Source organism: Scyliorhinus torazame, chromosome 21 (genome assembly GCF_047496885.1).
Source record: "Scyliorhinus torazame isolate Kashiwa2021f chromosome 21, sScyTor2.1, whole genome shotgun sequence".
Lineage (NCBI taxonomy): Eukaryota > Metazoa > Chordata > Chondrichthyes > Carcharhiniformes > Scyliorhinidae > Scyliorhinus > Scyliorhinus torazame.
The window spans coordinates 1,738,038-1,756,699 of NC_092727.1; the positions used below are offsets into that span (position 1 = coordinate 1,738,038).

The window sequence follows — 18,662 nt, forward strand, 5'->3', positions numbered from 1 at the left end:
TTCCCCGTGGGTTATAACTGGTCGTTCTGCTCGAGGCGATGCCTTTGCTGAGCAGCTACTGACGCAGTTCATCGCTCATGAACGATGTACCCCGGTCGCTGTGGATATAAGCAGGGAAACCGAACAGGGTGAAGATGCTGTGCAGTGCCTTAATCACCGTGGCTGAGGTCATGTCGGTGCAGGGAATGGCGAATGGGAAACGGGAGAACTCATCGATAACGGTGAGGAAATAGGCATAACGGTTGGTGGACGGGAGGGGCCCCTTGAAGTCCACGCTCAGTCGCTCAAAGGGGCCCGAGGCCTTCACGAGCCGAACCTTGTCTGGCCGATAGAAGTGCGGTTTGCACTCCGCACAGACCTGGCAGGCCCTGACCATGGCCTTGACCTCCTTGGTTGAGTAAGGTAGGTTGTGGGACTTGATGAAATGGACGAGCCGGGTAGCCCCCGGGTGGCAGAGGTCATTGTGGATGGCTTGCAGGCGGTCCTCCTGCGCGTTGGCGCATGTGCCGCGGGACAGGGCATCTGGGGGCTCGTTGAGCTCCCCTGGACGATAATTGATATCGTACGAGTTGGTGGAGAGTTCGATCCTCCACCTCAAAATTTTATCGTTCTTTATTTTGCCCCGTTGTGTGTTATCGAACATATAGGCGACCGACCGTTGGTCGGTGTCGAGGGTAAACCTCCTACCGGCGAGGTAGTGTCTCCAGCGCCGCACAGCCTCCACAATGGCTTGTGCCTCCTTTTCGACTGCAGAGTGTCGAATCTCGGAGGCGGTGAGGGTTCGGGAGAAGAACGCTACTGGTCTGCCTCCTTGATTGAGGGTAGCAGTCAGGGCGATGTCTGATGCATCGCTCTCTACCTGGAAAGGGATGGTTTCGTCCACCGCGTGCATGGCGGCCTTGATGATGTCGGCCTTGATGCGGTTGAAGGCCAATTGAGCCTCAGCCGAGAGGGGAAAAGTGGTGGTCTTTAGGAGTGGGCGGGCTTTGTCCGCATACTTGGGGACCCACTGGGCGTAACAGGAGAAAAGCCCCAAGCACCATTTGAGGGCCTTGAGGCTGCGGGGGAGAGGGAGTTCCTTAAGGGGGCGCATGCGGTCGGGGTCGGGACCTAGGACCCCGTCTTCCACGACATAGCCGAGGATGGCCAGCCGGGTGGTGTGGAAAACGCATTTGCCCTCGTTATAGGTCAGGTTAAGGGCTCGGGCGGTCTGGAGGAACTTTTTGAGGTTAGCGTCATGGTCCTGCTGATCATGGCCGCAGATGGTGACATTGTCCAAGTACGGGTATGTAGCCCGCAAACCGTACTGGTCCACCATTTGGTCCATCGCCCTTTGAAAGACGGAGACCCCATTTGTGACACCAAAGGGGACCCTGAGGAAGTGGAAGAGCCGGCCGGCTGCTTCGAAGGCAGTATAGGGGCGGTCTTTTGGTCGGATGGGGAGCTGGTGGTAGGCAGATTTGAGGTCGACCGTGGAAAAGACTCGGTATTGGGCGATCCGATTTACCATTTCCGCGATGCGAGGAAGGGGGTACGCATCAAGCTGCGTGAATCGGTTTATGGTCTGGCTATAATCCACGACCATCCGTTTCTTCTCCCCGGACCGGACTACCACCACTTGCGCTCTCCAAGGGCTGTTGCTAGCCTCGATGACCCCCTCTCCCAGTAAACGCTGGACCTCTGACTTGATAAAAGCCATATCTTGGGCACTGTAGCGCCGGCTCCTGGTGGCGACGGGCTTACAGTCAGGAGTGAGGTTAGCGAATAGCGAGGGGGGTGCGACTTTCAGTGTCGCAAGGCAGCACACCGTAAGGGGGGGCAAGGGTCCGCCGAACTTCGGTGTCAGGCTTCGGTGGCTGCACTGGAAATCCAGTCCGAGCAGCAGAGGGGCACAGAGGTGAGGGAGGATATAAAATTTGAAACGGGTGTATTTGGCGCCCCGGATCGAGAGATCCGCGATACAGTACCCCGTGATTTGTACCGAGTGGGACCCAGATGCGAGGGCTATGGTTTGGGATGTGGGATGGGTGCGTAGGGAGCAGCGCTTTACCGTTTCAGGGTGGATAAAGCTCTCCGTGCTCCCGGAGTCGAAGAGGCATGCAGTGTCGTGCCCGTTGACCTGGACCTGCATCATGGAGTTCTGCAGGTGTTTTGGCCGAGTTTGATCGAGGGTGATCGCACCCAGTCGCGGGTAGTTGAAGTCGTAAAATGGCCGCTGCCGTTGGTCGCACGTGTCGGGTCGAGAAGATGGCCGCCGACCAGATGGCCGCTCCCATGATTCGCACGAGGCTGATGACGCGTCAGAAGAGGACGTGTCGGGTCGGTGCGCAGCAGCATTGCGAGGCCTTTGTTCTTTGTTTTTCTGGCCCCTGGGTCTGGCCAGGCAGACCCTCGCAAAGTGCCCTTTCTTCCCGCAGTCGCTGCAGATCGCGGAGCGGGCTGGGCAGCGTGGGCGTGGGTGCTGGCCCTGCCCGCAGAAGTAGCAAGGTGTGCCCCCATGGTGAGCGGGTCGCCGCGTGGCGCAGGCCTGTAATATGGGTGAGTCTGAGGAAGTCCGGGGGGGGCTGGCAGAGTTCCCGGGGTACGTACCCAAGTTGTGTCGGGCCACCTCCAGCGAGGAGGCGAGCGTTAGCGTCTCCTGGAGGTCTTTTGCCCCGTTTTCGAGCAGTCGCTGCCGGATGTAGGTCGAGCGGATGCCGGACACGAAAGAATCTCTGGTATGCAGGTTCATATGGACTTCCCCTGTCACATCCTGATGGTCACAGTCCCTGGCCAGCGCGGTGAGTTTCTCAACAAACTCGTCGAGCGATTCCCCCGAGCGCTGCCGGCAGGTAGAGAGCAGATGCCGGGCGTGCACCTCATTGACGGGTTTGACAAACCGCTTGCGGAGCAACTCAATCGCTTCCTCATAAGTCGTCGCCTTTTCGAGCGTGGCGGAGATTCTGTGACTCACCCGGGCGTGGAGTAGACGCAGCTTGCGTGGCCCCAGGATGGGAGTCTCTGCGGAGTCCAGGTAGGCCTCGAAGCACCGCAGCCAGTATTTAAAAATTTCCTTCGCCTCCGGCGTTCGTGCTTCCAGATTGAGCTTCTCTGGTTTTAGGCCTGCGTCCATCCTGAATCTAGTTTAGCCTAATAAATTGAGGTACCCTCAATAATGATGCTTAGAGATTAAGCTGTAAAGAAGGCTTTATTAGGCTAATAACTATGCTACAGATTTGGACGAGAGCTGACTGCTATACAGACCATGAGGCAGGCCTTTATGTATGGCTCCCAGATGGGCGGAGCCAGAGGCGGAGTCCCCAGGGTTCCAAGCCCGGTCTTAAAGGGGACATCACCTTACATGATGATAAGGCAGTAACCGTTCATCACAATCTCCCTCTCTCTGACTCTGTCTCTCTCTCTTTGTCTCTCTCCCTCTCTGTCTGTCTATATCTGTTTCTTTCTCTCTGTCTTGTTTCTCTGTCTGTTTTTCTCTCTCTCTCTGTCTCTCACACTCTCTCTTTCTCTCCCTCCCTCTCTCAGTCTCTCTACTCTCTGTCTGTCTATCTCTGTCTCTCTCTCTCTCTGTATCTCTGTGTCTCTCTCTGTGTCTGTATCTGTCTCTCTCTCTGTCTCTCCCTCCCTCTCAGTTTCTCTCTGTATATTTCTGTCTCTCTCTCTCTCTGTCTCTCTCTGTCTGTCTGTATCTGTCTCTCTCTCTGTCTCACCCTCTCTCTCCGTCTCTCTCTCTGTCTGTCTATATCTGTCTCTCTGCCTCTGTGTGTGTCTCTCTCTCTCTGTGTCTGTGTGTGTGTCTCTCTCTCTCACACCCTCTCTCTCTCTGTCTCTGTGTGCCTCTCTCTCTCTCTCTGTCTCACCCTCTCTCTCTCAGTCTCTCTCTTTGTCTGTCTATATCTGTCTCTCTGTCTCTGTGTGTGTGTTTCTCTCTCTCTGTGTGACTGTGTGTGTCTCTGATGCACGATCAGTTGCACAAAGACTAAAGTTGGGTACAACTGTGGCTTTATTACAGTCAGATGCGTGGCCTCCTGCTGCAGCTGGCGAAATGGCAGGGCACTGGAGGTCATGCATATTTATACAGTTCTCCTGGGCGGAGCCAGCCGGCAGGAGCTACCGGCGAACCTGTAGTGCAGGTCCTACCTTACATCTCCGATTACAGTGGTTCACCACATTCACCCCCTGTTAAAAATGAGTCCGGCGGGGGTGACGTGAAACTATATACAATTAGTGGAATTATGTACAGTGGTAGGGAAAGAAAAGTCCATGTTGACGGTCCGGATTCCGTCAAAGGATCAGCCGGTCCGGTGCTTTGGCGCTTCGTTGGGAGCGGCGTAACGGTGGCGGCGAAGTCGGTGCTGGCGGTGGTGGAGGTGGCACCGATGGCGGTGGTGGTGGTGCTGATGCTGGTCAGTCATCGGGGAACTCCAGGAGCATGCCGAAGTCCTCTTCATCCTCTTGTGCGGAAAACGGGAGGGGGGGGGGTGGTCTGGTGGGGTCAATATTGGCGGCGCGGTGGGAGGGGGGGGCGCATTGGTGGGGTGGTATGTTGGGGTGGAACCGGACGGTGCCAGGTCCCTGAGTGAGACAGTATCTTGGCGGCCGTCGGGGAACTCAACGTAGGCATATTGAGGGTTGGCGTGGAGCAGGTGAACCCTGTCCACCAAGGGGTCCACCTTGTGGAGTCGGACGTGCCTACGGAGAAGGACCGGTCCTGGAGCAGCGAGCCAAGTCGGGAGCGACACCCCGGATGTGGACTTCCTGGGGAAGGTAAAAAACACGTTCATGGGGTGTGTTATTAGTGGCGGCGCACAATAGTGACCGGATGGAGTGTAGAGGGAGGACCTTCTGCCAGCGAGAGGCTGGGACGTTCCTGGACCGTAGGGCCAGCTGGACGGCCCTCCAAACTGTCCCATTCTCCCATTCTACTTGCCCGTTTCCCCGGGGGTTGTAGCTGGTCGTCCTGCTGGAGGCGATACCCCTGCTGAGCAGGAACTGACGCAGCTCATCGCTCACGAATGAGGATCCCCTATCACTGTGGGTGTAGGCGGGGAAACCGAACAGAGCGAAGATGGTGCTGAGGGCCTTGATGACGGTGGCAGACGTCATATCGGGGCATGGGATGGCGAAGGGGAATCTGGAGTATTCATCGACCACACTGAGAATGTACGTGTTACGGTCGGTGGAGGGGAGGGGCCCTTTGAAATCCACGCTGAGGCGTTCAAACGGGTGGGAAGCCTGCACCAGGCGCGCACGGTCCGGCCGGTAGAAGTGTGGCTTGCACTCCGCACAGACCTGGCAATCCCTGGCGACTGTCCTTACTTCCTCGACGGAGTAGAGCAGATTACGAGTTTTGACCAGATGGTAAAATCGAGTGACCCCCCGGGTGACAAAGGCTGTCGTGTAGGGCCCGGAGTTGGTCCACTTGTGCGCTGGCACATGTACCTCGGGAGAGGGCGTCTGGGGGCTCATTGAGTTTACCGGGGCGATACAAGATCTGGTAATTATTGGTGGAGAGCTCGATTCTCCACTCCAAGATTTTATCATTTTTGATCTTGCCCCGCTGTGTGTTATTGAACATGAAGGCTACCGACCGTTGGTCAGTGAGGAGAGTGAATCTCTTACCGGCCAGGTAATGCCTCCAATGCCGCACAGCTTCAACGATAGCTTGGGCCTCCTTTTCGACGGATGAGTGTTGAATTTCCGAGGCATGAAGGGTGCGGGGAAAGAATGCCACGGGTCTGTCTGCCTGGTTGAGGGTGGCGGCAAGGGCGACGTCTGAAGCGTCGCTTCCTACTTGGAAAGGCAGTGACTCGTCCACTGCGCGCATCCCGGCCTTGGCGATATCTGCTCTGATGCGGGCGAAAGCATGTTGTGCCTCGGCCGCAAGGGGGAATTGGGTGGACTGAATGAGTGGGCGGGCCTTGTCCGCATAGTTTGGGACCTGTCATGATATCCATATTAACATATCATGGTGCAATCACACACACACACTGATGGACAGATCAACGGACCAATCAACACACACGCAACATCACAGCCAATCACCAGTGAGAGCGCACGCACTATAAAACAGGGAACACCACAGTTCCCGCTCATTCCAGCAGGAGATTGCTCAGAGCACAGAGCTCACAGCGCGCCACTCAGACATAGATCATGTGCTGAGTGCCTCTCTAAGATAGTGTTAGGGCTGGGTCCACAGGTTAACGGGTAAAGTACGAACCACAGCCATGAGTTAACAGATGTTATCAAGAGTAATAAAACAGAGTTGTACCATCTACAACCGCGTTGGTTCGTTTATATAGCGGAACACCCAACACGACATAGTACCAGGATTGGAACCCAGCAACTGTGAGACCTACCTGCACATCTTCAGGGATCCGCCATCCTGCGCCATGGACACCATCAGCCCGCCGCAGCCGCTCCGAATCGCTGGAAATCTCGGCGTCAACTGGAAGCTGTTTAAACAGCGCTTCCAGCTCTTCCTAGAAGCCACAGAAAGGGAGAATGCATCGGACACCAGGAAGATCGCCCTCCTCCTCTCCACGGCGGGGCAACACGCCATCCACATCTATAACTCCCTGGCATTCGCGTAAGGCGAGGACAAGACGAAGTACAAGACGGTCCTTCTAAAACTTGAGCAACACTTCAGCGTCGAGGTGAACGAGAGCTTCGAGAGGTACCTCTTCCAGCAGCGCCTGCAGGGTAAGGATGAGCCTTTTCAATCTTTTTTGACACACCTCCGTATCCTCGCGCAGTCCTGCGGCTATGAGGCCACCTCCGACTCCATGATTCGGGACCAGATAGTTTTTGGGGTCACCTCGGGCACCCTACGCCAGCAGCTCCTCAAAATAAAGAGCCTCACCCTAGCCACCGCCATCGAAACCTGCGTCCTCCACGAAAACACGACCAGCCGGTACTCCGAATTCCAAGCGGCCGAATCGGCACGGCAGGGGTCCTACGAGGCCGAGCGGGTCCAGTTGATCGAGTTCCTCCCGGCCCGGACGAGGGCGGCCATTTCGCGCGCTTTCCGCGCTTGTACTCGCCAAAAGAGACGTCGACACAGAGGGACGTGACGCGCAGGCGTGCTCTATGCAGGACCGAACTGCGCATGTGCGATGGCGCAACAAACGGCATGACGTCACGACATGCGGCAACTGTGAATCCGCACATTTAAAGCGGCAATGTCCAGCAAAAACTCGACAATGCCTCCGCTGTGGCAAGATGGGCCACTACGCTGCTTGCTGTCGAGCAGCTCAACCTGCCAACACTCACCAATTCTGCCAGCCTCGCAGGGACGTGCGGGCCATTCAGCCTCCATACACAGAGTCATACCCTGACGACGTACAGACCGGTGATACCGACAACCGGGAAGCCTTCCGCGTTGCGGTAATTGATAGAAATCAGATGTCCCCGAGTCGGACCCACCAACCGATGCCAGTGCACAGCGTTAATCCAGGTGATGAATGGTGTGCCACCCTAACGGTCAACCCGAATTCGTCGCCCACCTACTAGGCTGGACTTATGAGCCTGTTTGCACATTGGACTCACTGAATTGTTATACAACAATGTTAACGTGTTTCTCTTTTTGTCGTTTCAGGAGTTCTCTTTCGATATTTGATGATTGCACTTGTTTTGTTTGTGGTACAACCTCGTTGCTATGTTGCACCTGACACCTTCCTATGTAAATAGTTTAGCCTCATGTACATGTTGTAAATATTGCACACACATACTCAGCCGCACTCAGTACACACCAATATTTATCACCATATAGGCACATATTCTTGTAAAAAAGGGGGGATGTCATGATATCCATATTAACATATCATGGTGCAATCACACACACACACTGATGGACAGATCAACGGACCAATCAACACACACGCAACATCGCAGCCAATCACCAGTGAGAGCACACGCACTATAAAACAGGGAACACCACAGTTCCCGCACATTCCACCAGGAGATAGCTCAGAGCACAGAGCTCACAGCGTGCCACTCAGACATACACCATGTGCTGAGTGCCTCTCTAAGATAGTGTTAGGGCTGGGTCCACAGGTTAACGGGTAAAGTACGAACCACAGCCATGAGTTAACAGATGTTGTCATCAAGAGTAATAAAACAGAGTTGTACCATCTACAACCATGTTGGTTCGTTTGTATATCGGAACACCCAACACGCCAGGACCCACTGAGCGTAGTAGGAAAAGAACCCCAGGCAGCGTTTGAGGGCCTTGGGGCACTGGGGGAGGGGAAGTTCCATGAGGGGGCGCATGCGGTCAGGGTCGGGCCTGAGAAGTCCGTTTTGGACCATATAGCCGAGAATGGCTAACCGGGTCGTGCTGAACACACACTTCTCTTTGTTGTGGGTCAGGTTGAGAAGAGTGGCAGTGCAGAGGAATTTATCGAGGTTGGCATCGTGGTCCTGCTGATCATGGCCGCAGATGGTGACATTATCCAAGTACAGACAGGTGGCCCGCAAACCGTACTGGCTGACCATTCGGTCCATCTCTCTTTGGAAGACCGAGACCCCATTTGTGACACCGAAAGGGACCCTAAGGAAGTGGTAGAGGTGACCGTCCGCCTCGAAGGCAGTGTACGGCCGATCCGACTTCCGGATGGGGAGCTGGTGGTAGGTGGATTTCAGGTCAATTGTTGAGAAGACCCGGTACTGCGCAATCTGATTGACCATATCAGATATCCGTGGGAGGGTGTATGCGCCGAGCTGCGTGTACCGATTGATGGTCTGACTGTAGTCCACGACCATATCCTGTGTTTCTCCCCTGTTTTAACCACTACCACTTGGGCTCTCCAGGGGCTGTTGCTGGCCTCAATAATACCCTCCTTTAGCAGCCGCTAGACTTCGGACCTGATGAAGGTCTTGTCCTGGGTGCTGTGCCGTCTGCTCCTGGTGGCAACGGGCTTGCAATCCGCAGTTAGATTGGCAAAAAGGGAATGGATCGACCTTGAGGGTGGCGAGGCCGCAAACGGTAAGGGGGGGTAAGGGCCTGCCGAATTTGAGGGTGAGGCTTTGGAGGTTGCACTGGAAGTCCAGGCCCAACAGGAGTGCAGCGCAGAGATTAGGAAGGACATAGAGGCGGAAGTTACTAAATTCTACGCCCTGGACCGTGAGGGTGACTGTTCAGAAGCCTCGGATCGGGACGGAGTGGGATCCGGAGGCTAGGGAGATCCTTTGATTGGCAGGGTGGACCGCGAGGGAACAGCGCCTTACCATATCTGGGTGAACGAAGCTTTCGGTGCTCCCGGAGTCCAGCAGGCACGAGGTCGCGTGGCCGTTGACTTTAACCGTCGTCGACGCAGTGGCCAGGTTGTGCGGGCGAGATTGGTCCAGCGTCATCGAAGCGAGTTGCGGGTAGTCGCGGATGCTTCGGGTGGCGAGCGTGTGCGGTTCCGATGTCGGGATGTCCGGAGACCCTGTGGGGGACAAGATGGCGGCGCCCATTGGTCGCACATAGACCCGGGAGGAGAAGATGGCGGCTCCCATTGTGCGTCTGGCGTGGGGGAGGGGGCGATAGCGGGGGCGATCGCAGCGACTGCGCGGGCCTGGCACACAGCCGCGAAGTGGCCCTTTTTACTGCAGGCTTTACAAACTGCAGTGTGGGCCGGGCAGTGTTGGTGGGGGTGCTTCAGCTGACCGCAGAAGTAGCAGCGGGGACCCCCGGGGTGCGCGGATCGGCGTGCGGCGCAGGCGTATTGGGAAGGCAGAGCCCCGGCTGAGGAGGTCGTCTGCGGGGTCCAGGAGGGGTAGGAAGGGGTAGAAGGGTGGGCAGCGTGGCGGGAGGGGTATGATTGTACGTTACGGGATTCGACCGTCATGGAGAGCACCAAGGTTTTCGTCTCCGCCAGTTCGAGCGTGGCCCCTTCCAGTAATTGTTCTCGGATGCGGTCCGACGCAATCTCCGTCACGAAGGCATCGCGCATGAGGAGATTCGCGTGTTCACCGGCCGCAACGGCCTGACAGTCACAGTCCCGGACGAGTGGAATTAGGGCCCCCCAGAAGTCTTCGATGGACTCACCAAGTAGCTGCGAGCGGGTGGCGAGTACATGCCTGGCGAAGAGCGTGTTCGCCTTCTGTGTGTAGTGTTCCTTAAGGATTTCCATTGCTTTTGTGTAATTCGTGGTGTCTTGGATCAACGGGAACACGCTGGAGCTCAGTCTGGAGTACAGGACGTTTATCTTCTGAGCCTCTGTTGGCTCGGGGTCCGCCGTGTTGATGTAGGCCTCAAAACATACTAGCCAGTGAGTAAAGTCTTTTCTGCCGTCGGGCGAGTGTGGATCGAGCTGCAGGCGATCGGGGTTAATTCTGATATCCATTCTGTTGAAAATCTGACTGTAATAAATTGATGCACGATCAATTGCACAAAGACTAAAGTTGGGTACAACTGTGGCTTTATTACAGTCAGATGCGTGGCCTCCTGCTGCAGCTGGCGAAATGGCAGGGCACTGGAGGGCACGCATATTTATACAGTTCTCCGTGGGCGGAGCCAGCTACCGGCGAACCTGTAGTGCAGGTCCTATCTTACATCTCCTATTAGTGGTTCACCACAGTCTCTCTCTCTCTCACACCCTCTCTCTGTCTCTCTGTGCCCCACTCTCTCTCTCTGTCTCACCCTCTCTCTCAGTCTCTCTGTCTGTCTATATCTGTCTCTCTGTGCCTCTCTCTCTCTCTGTCTCTTTCCTTCCCTGCAGCTTTCTCAATTTCCCTTTTAAACTCCCTCTCTTCTCATTCCCGTTGAAATGTTCTCTCCTTCTCTTTTTCCTGCATCTCTAACTTCTTAATTTCAAAGTCTTTGTAATTGAAGCTTCACTAATTCAAAAGTCTCACTTGTCAAAGTTTTGGATCTGGCTAACCCCTCTCATATATTTCAATGTTTCTGGGTTCCAAAAATCTCAGCTGCCTTAGGTCCTGTGGAGAAAAAAACTGGCAACTCCATCGTTTGGCTTTGGCACACTTTTCAAACTTGCTGCGGTTATTGTCCACGTCCAGATAATATTGAGCTGGATTGAGAGCCATGTTCTGCAGCCGTCTTACTCTGTCCCACGCGTTTCCCAGTCTCGTTACGTTCAAACGTTCCCGACACCCAAGGAATTAAGCCAAAGGTTCTGGACATGAGGAGGGATTTTGTATCACGAAGCAGGTTAGTGTTTTCGGGAACCCCGGTTTGTGGGGGTGTACAGTTTAGTTTTGGTTTGCTGTGTGGGGAAAGTGACACCCCAGTGAGAATAAACTGCCCAGTCAGGGTGTAACAATGATCCAATACACACAAACAGGACAACTCTACTCTCACACAAATACGATGTACCGATGTACGTTGGCGATTCCGGTACCGGTGAGGGGCGTGTGAAACCCCCGCAGACTGTGCCGAAAACGGCTGGAGAATGGCTGAGTCCCGGGCTGCACATGCGCACAGCTGGCCACCTGCACTGGCCACACCATAAAACATGGCTCCGACCATGCCAACCGCGACCCCACAGCCCACCTCCTGGCCATCCCCCACCAGTGTCCCCAGCCCTGGCAGAAGCCCCCCCCCCCCCCCCAGTGTGGAGGCCCATACGTCAGGAACCCAGCCCATCGGGGGCGGAGCATCGCAGGTGGGCCGGCTGATGATGCGGCGACAGTGTTGAAACGGCGCGCGGCACACGTCACCATGACACCGGTTTGGAGGGGGTGGAGCATTGCGGACCGGCGCCGGCCCCGATTCCGGACTCGGAATCCATTCTCCGCCCCATCGCTGATCACGATTTTGGTGTCGGGCTCTGGAGAATCCAGCCCGATACCTTTATTTTTCTTTGATTATGCCTCCTGAGTATTCGGCTACCTGCCCCCATCATCTTCCTTGAGTATACATTAATATTTGTATATCTCAGGGACCTTCCCAATCGTCTATAATCTGTTTCTTCACCATAAACTATTCACACTTTGACTATTATCTAAACTGCCGTTCTAACCTCGTCATAGGGCGATGCAGACTGTGGAGTCACCCTTGAATACTGTCTACTGCTGTCTCCAGGCAGGTTCATGACACATTACAGGTTGTCTGTTACAGATTGTCTAGATACAAACCTCTATGTTACACACCCACCCATTAGAGACTTGCCTGTTACACATCTATCTGTTACACGTCTGCCTATGTCATACCTGCCTGTTCCACACCCACCTTTTACACACCCACCATTGCACACCTATCTGTTAGACATAAATGTCACGCGCCTGCCTGATACACCCACACGTTACACACCTGCCTGTTACTCATCCATATGTTACACACCTGCCTGTTACACACCCACATGTTACACACCCACACATTACACACCTGCCTGTTACACACCCACATGTTACACACCTGCCTGTTACACACCCACATGTTACACACCTGCCCTATTGTACACTTACATTTTACAAACTCATTACACGCCTATCTGTAGCAGACACGATTGATACACACTTGCATGATACACTCCCACCTGTTACACACTCACCCATGACACATCCGCCCATTAGATGCCTGCCTATGACTCACCCATCTGCAGACACCCACCTTTTGCACACCCATCCATCACAAACTTGTCTGTTATAGATTTGCCTGTTACACACAAACCTGATACACTCCTACCTGTTGCACACCTGCGCATTACACACCCACTCGTTACACACCCATTTGTTTCACACAACTGCCATTACACACCTGCCGGTTATAGGACAAGGTGAGGGTAAGATTGTGATTCTCTTTCTCATGAAGCTAAGAGAAAAATAACCTGCTCCTCGGGCATCGCAGCCGTTAGAGTGAGGTGGAGACACCAACCTGGGACAACGAGGACGACTAAAATCAGAATCATTGCCTTAAGGAACATGGTTGATGTTTGAAGCTCCACTCGATTTCGGAAAGAGATTCTGCAGCGCTGGGATCTGTCTCATATTTAAGTCCCAAAATTGCAGTAATTTTTCTCTCTGTTTGGAGGTGGGTTATTCATTCACTGCCTCCTGTTTCCACTCTGTTAATGAGAATCTTTTGTCCTTTTTGCATTATTCAATCATCATTCAGACAATAGAAACTGTAAGTAATGTATTCACCAAAGAGGAATAATTCATTGGATGAAACCTTTGTAGAGATTGTGTTCTGAGTGAACTCACTCGGAGATATGGGACTGGATTCTCCCAAGTTGTCAATAAAAAAGATTTGTCTATTCACTCACCTTCAGGGGGCTTGCAGGGACCCAGGGTGGTTGACGCAGCTTTAGATGCAGATATGGGTCCCCACACTTCCGGTCTGGAGTCTGTGCATGCGGACGGCGGCGGGCTCCATCGGACAGCGGAGGCAGCTGGAAAATGTAGACCCCCCTGACCGGCCGCGAGCCGAAAGATCCGTCCGGCTTGATCTCTCCCCCGGATGCCCATAAGGCCCCCTCCCCTCCCCACCCCCGCCGGTGTCCAATCCCCCCGGCCCCCACCAGGGAGCCCGCAGTCCGAGTCCGCAGTCGGCACGCGAGAGTTTCGACCGGCAATACCAGGTTAGTTCCACGCCGTCGGGAACCTGGCGGGCCGGGAGCGGAGGATCGCTGCGCGGGCCTCTGGCAATGGCCCTCCAGCCGCGCGGAGTACTCCGCGGACATGCCGATTCTCGGGGCCCGGAGATTCTCTGCTCCTGTGGCAAACACAATTTTGGCACGGAGCTGCGGAGAATCTTGCCCACGGTGGGTGGTCAATGGTGAAATTATTTACTGGAGGTTTGAACTATTATTTCCTCACTCATTTTTAAATTCAATAATTATTTATCTATTATGACTCTCTCCGTGAATCTCTGTTCTCTCTGGGATGCGATTTAATGGGAAAAGTTCAAATTGACGTATCGGTGTGATTTATTGGTGCTTCCCCATGGCTGACCCGACCACTTAGAGCTGGAAATGATCTTCCAAGGGCTTCACGGTGGAACTGGGTTGTCGAGCCAGCTGATTCGACAGGACCCCCCGGTGGTGGTATGTATTAGGGGTAATACGGTACACCATGAATGCCGAGGAGCTATTGGAGGACAGATGCTGGGTCCCGATTGGATCTGCCGCCTACTGGGCTCCACCCAGATAGGCGGGGTATAAGAACCCGGTTTACTCCCCGCAGCTGCATTCTGTGACTGAGCTGCTGGGGAACAAGTCTGAACAAGTCTGCTCAATAAAGCCCCTGATTGAAGTTCTCTCCATCTCGCCTCGTGTGTGATCGATGGTGCTACAATTTATTGAGCAGACTTAAAAAGGAATATGGAGCTCCGGAATCGGCCCCCAAGCAGCTAACGCAACATTGGTGTTTAAGCACTGGCTGGCGTGCTTTGAGGGATACCTCCGAACGTCCCCCGGCAGACCAACAGAAGACCAGAAGATGCAGGTCCTGCATTCCAGGGTGAGTCCCGAAATCTACTCACTCATCGAGGACGCGGAAGAATTCCCAGCGGCGATCAACTTGCTGAAGGAGATCTACATTAGGCCCGTCAACCAGGCCTACGCACGCTACCAGCTCGCGACGAGACGACAAATCCCCGGGGAATCGCTAGACGATTTCTTCAATGCTCTAACGATCCTGGGACGAAACTGCAACTGCCCAGCGGTAACGGCGAAGGAACATACGGACCTCCTGATCAGAGACGCTTACGTAGCAGGTTTGGCATCGTCGCAAATTCGCCAGAGACTTTTAGAGAAAGACTCTCTCGGACTCACAGAGGTACGGGCCCTTGCAGCCTCCCTCGACGTGGCCTCCCAAAACGCCCGCGCCTACGCCCCCGACCGCGCTGCAGCCCCTTGGGCTCCGTGGACCCCCGCCGCGACCGACCTCCCAGCACCCCCCACCCCTCCGCAAGCGTGCGCAGCCAGAATCCCAGACCACCCGGGGGCTGCTATTTTTGCGGGCAGCCAAAACACCCCCACCAGCGCTGCCCGGCCCGCTCGGCCACCTGCAAAAGGTGTGGTAAAAAGGGGCACTACGCAGCGGTGTGCCAGTCCCGTGGGGTCGCCGCTATCTTCGGGGAACAAACGGGACCACGGACTCAACCCCCCCAGCGACCCACGGGCGGCCAATGGGCGTCGCCATTTTGGGCCCCGGACACCATGAGGAGGGACGGGCACCGCCATCTTACTACCCACGGGCCGCGTGCGATCCATGGGAGCGGCCATTTTGTCCACCCCCGGCCGCGTGTGATCCATGGACGCCGCCATCTTGGCTGACAGGCAAGGACCCCAGTGTGGACGGCTCCACACTGCCTGAAGACATCGATCTGATGCAGCAACCACGTTTGGCATCGGTGACCCTCGACCAGTCGCGGCCCCGGACGCTCCAGACGACAACGACAAAGGTGCTGGTGAACTGGCACGAGACGCCGTGTTTGATCGACTCGGGGAGCACGGAGAGTTTTATTCACCCGGACACGGTAAGACGCTGTTCCCTTGTAATTCGGCCAAGCACCCCAAATTTTTTCCTGGCGGCGGGGTCCCACTCCGTTGCAATCAAAGGGTTCTGCATCACAAACCTAACGGTGCAGGGGAGAGAGTTCAAAAATTACCGGCTGTATGTCCTTCCCCACCTCTGCGCTCCCACCCTCCTGGGGTTGGATTTCCAATGCAACCTCCAGAGCTTAAAATTCAAATTTGGCGGCCCTATACCCCCACTGACTATCTGCGGCCTCGCGACCCTCAAGGTCGAACCACCCTCCTTGTTTGCGAACCTCACCCCGGATTGCAAACCCGTCGCCACTAGGAGCAGACGGTACAGCGCCCAGGGCTGGACGTTTATCAGGTCCGAAGTCCAGCGGCTGCTGAAGGAAGGCATAATCCAGGCCAGCAATAGTCCCTGGAGAGCCCAGGTGGTAGTAGTGAAGACTGGGGAGAAGCAAAGGATGGTCGTAGACTACAGTCAGACCATCAACAGGTACACGCAGCTAGATGCGTACCCTCTCCCCCGCATATCCGACATGGTCAATCGGATTGCACAGTACAAGGTCTTCTCCACCGTGGACCTTAAGTCCGCCTACCACCAGCTCCCCATTCGCCCCAGTGACCGCAGGTACACTGCCTTCGAAGCAGACGGGCGGCTATACAACTTCTTAAGGGTTCCATTCGGCGTCACGAACAGCGTCTTGGTCTTCCAACGGGAGATGGACCGAATGGTCGACCAGCACGGTTTACGGGCCACGTTCCCGTACCTCGACAACGTCACCATCTGCGGCCACGACCAGCAGGACCACGGCGCCAACCTCTGCAAATTCCTCCAGACAGCTAACGCCCTCAACCTCACCTACAACGAGGAAAAATGCGTGTTTAGCACCGACCGTCTAGCCATCCTTGGCTACGTAGTGCGTAATGGAGTGATAGGCCCCGACCCTGAACGCATGCGCCCCCTCATGGAGTTCCCTCTCCCCCACTGTGCCAAAGCCCTGAAACGCTGCCTGGGCTTCTTTTCTTATTACTCCCAGTGGGTCCCCCAGTACGCAGACAAGGCCCGCCCACTAATCCAGTCCACTACTTTTCCCCTGTCGACAGAGGCTCGCCAGGCCTTCAGCCGCATCAAAGCAGATATCGCAAAGGCCACGATGCGCGCCATCGACGAGTCCCTCCCCTTCCAAGTCGAGAGCGACGCGTCCGACGTAGCTCTGGCGGCCACGCTCAACCAAGCGGGCAGACCTGTGGCTTTTTTCTCCCGGACCCTCCACGCTTCAGAAATCCGCCACTCCTCAGTCGAAAAGGAGGCCCAAGCCATAGTGGAAGCTGTGCGACATTGGAGGCATTACCTGGCCGGTAGGAGATTCACTCTCCTCACTGACCAACGGTCAGTAACCTTCATGTTCGATAATGCACAGCGGGGCAAGATAAAAAACGACAAGATCCTGCGGTGGAGGATCGAACTCTCCACCTACAATTATGAGATCTTGTACCGTCCTGGAAAGCTGAACGAGCCGTCCGATGCCCTATCTCGCGGCACTTGTGCCAACGCACAAGTGGACCATCTCCAAGCCCTCCACAAGGACCTCTGCCACCCGGGGGTCACTCATTTCTACCACTTCATAAAGGCTCGCAACCTCCCCTACTCCGTCGAGGAGGTCCGTACAGTCACCAGGAACTGCCAAATCTGCGTAGAGTGCAAACCACATTTTTTCAGGCCAGATAGAGCGCACCTGATAAAGGCTTCCCGTCCCTTTGAACGCCTCAGTTTGGACTTCAAAGGCCCCCTCCCCTCCACCGATCGCAACACGTACTTTTTTAACGTCGTTGACGAATACTCCCGTTTCCCCTTCGCCATCCCCTGCCCCGACATGACCGCGGCCACTGTCATTAAAGCCCTATGCACCATCTTTACACTGTTCGGTTTCCCCGCCTACATCCATAGCGACAGGGGGTCCTCCTTCATGAGTGACGAGCTGTGTCAATTCCTGCTCAGTAAGGGCATAGCCTCGAGCAGGACGACCAGCTACAACCCCCGGGGGAACGGGCAGGTAGAGAGGGAGAATGGAACGGCCTGGAAGACCGTCCTACTGGCCCTACGGTCTAGGAGTCTCCCAACTTCCCGCTAGCAGGAAGTACTCCCGGATGCCCTTCATTCTATCCGGTCCCTGCTGTGCACCACCACGAACCAAACGCTGCACGAGCGCCTCCTTGTCTAGGAGGTCCGCTTCTGGAACGTCACTTCTGACCTGGCTGGCAGCCCCGGGACCCATTCTGCTCCGGAAACATGTGCGGGCGCACAAATCAGACCCACTGGTGGAGAAGGTACATCTACTCCACGCAAACCCGCAGTACGCCTACGTGGCGTACCCAGACGGCCGACAGGACACGGTCTCTCTGCGGGACCTGGCGCCCGCCGGAGCTTCCCACACCCCCCCCCCCCCCAACACCAATCACCTCCCCCTCACTCCCGGTGCACCCTACAGCCACCCCCTTCCGGGGGGGATCGGTTCTCCTCCCAGGCCCATCCAGGAGTAAGGAAACAGAGAGGGACAGCGCGATGCTCCCAGAGTCGACCGGACCCGAGCCAGCACCACCACCACCACCACCACCCGGGCTGAGACGATCGGAGAGGGCGACCAGAGCACCACTCGACTCATCGAGTCGACTTAAGATGTATATAATTCAGTGGCCCGGTAAAAGCGGCATGATTGGATATAGTTCAATGGTTCAGGCACCGACCCTGTAAACCCCGACCACCATACCACCCACCACCACGCCGGGTTCTTTTTTAACAAGGGGTGAATGTGGTGGTATGTATTAGGGGTAATACGGTACACCATGAATGCCGAGGAGCTATTGGAGGACAGATGCTGGGTCTCGATTGGATCTGCCGCCTACTGGGCTCCACCCAGAAAGGCGGGGTATAAGAACCCGGTTTACTCCCCGCAGCTGCATTCTGTGACTGAGCTGCTGGGGAACAAGTCTGAACAAGTCTGCTCAATAAAGCCTCGATTGAAGTTCTCTCCGTCTCGCCTCATGTGTGATCGATGGTGCTACACCCCCCAAACAGCTCCCCGCTAACAAGGGGGACCTACAGATAAACCCCTTTCGAAGACACTCTAGCCAGCACGCAACGGAGATAGCGACCTGGCCAGGCGGCTGGGCGCTGTAGATGTGAGACGGGACACCCTATTCCCCTGAGAGGGTCGGAGGACCAGCAACAGGACT

At 55.5% G+C, this 18,662-nt stretch overlaps 1 protein-coding gene across 2 annotated transcripts in view; it reads right to left on the bottom strand.

Annotated features, from left to right (window-relative positions):
* The window catches only part of LOC140398097 (uncharacterized), a 102,955-nt gene that overhangs the window by 61,022 nt on the left and 23,271 nt on the right, over positions 1-18,662 (bottom strand). Inside the window, exon 1 of one of the 2 annotated variants that reach the window (XM_072486336.1) lies at positions 12,818-12,877. The exons of the other annotated variant lie outside the window; for it this stretch is intronic. Coding sequence (XP_072342437.1) covers positions 12,818-12,866 — 49 coding nt within the window. The 5' untranslated portion in view covers positions 12,867-12,877. Of the gene's footprint in view, positions 1-12,817; positions 12,878-18,662 lie in introns of those variants that run through there. 2 annotated transcript variants of the gene reach the window in all.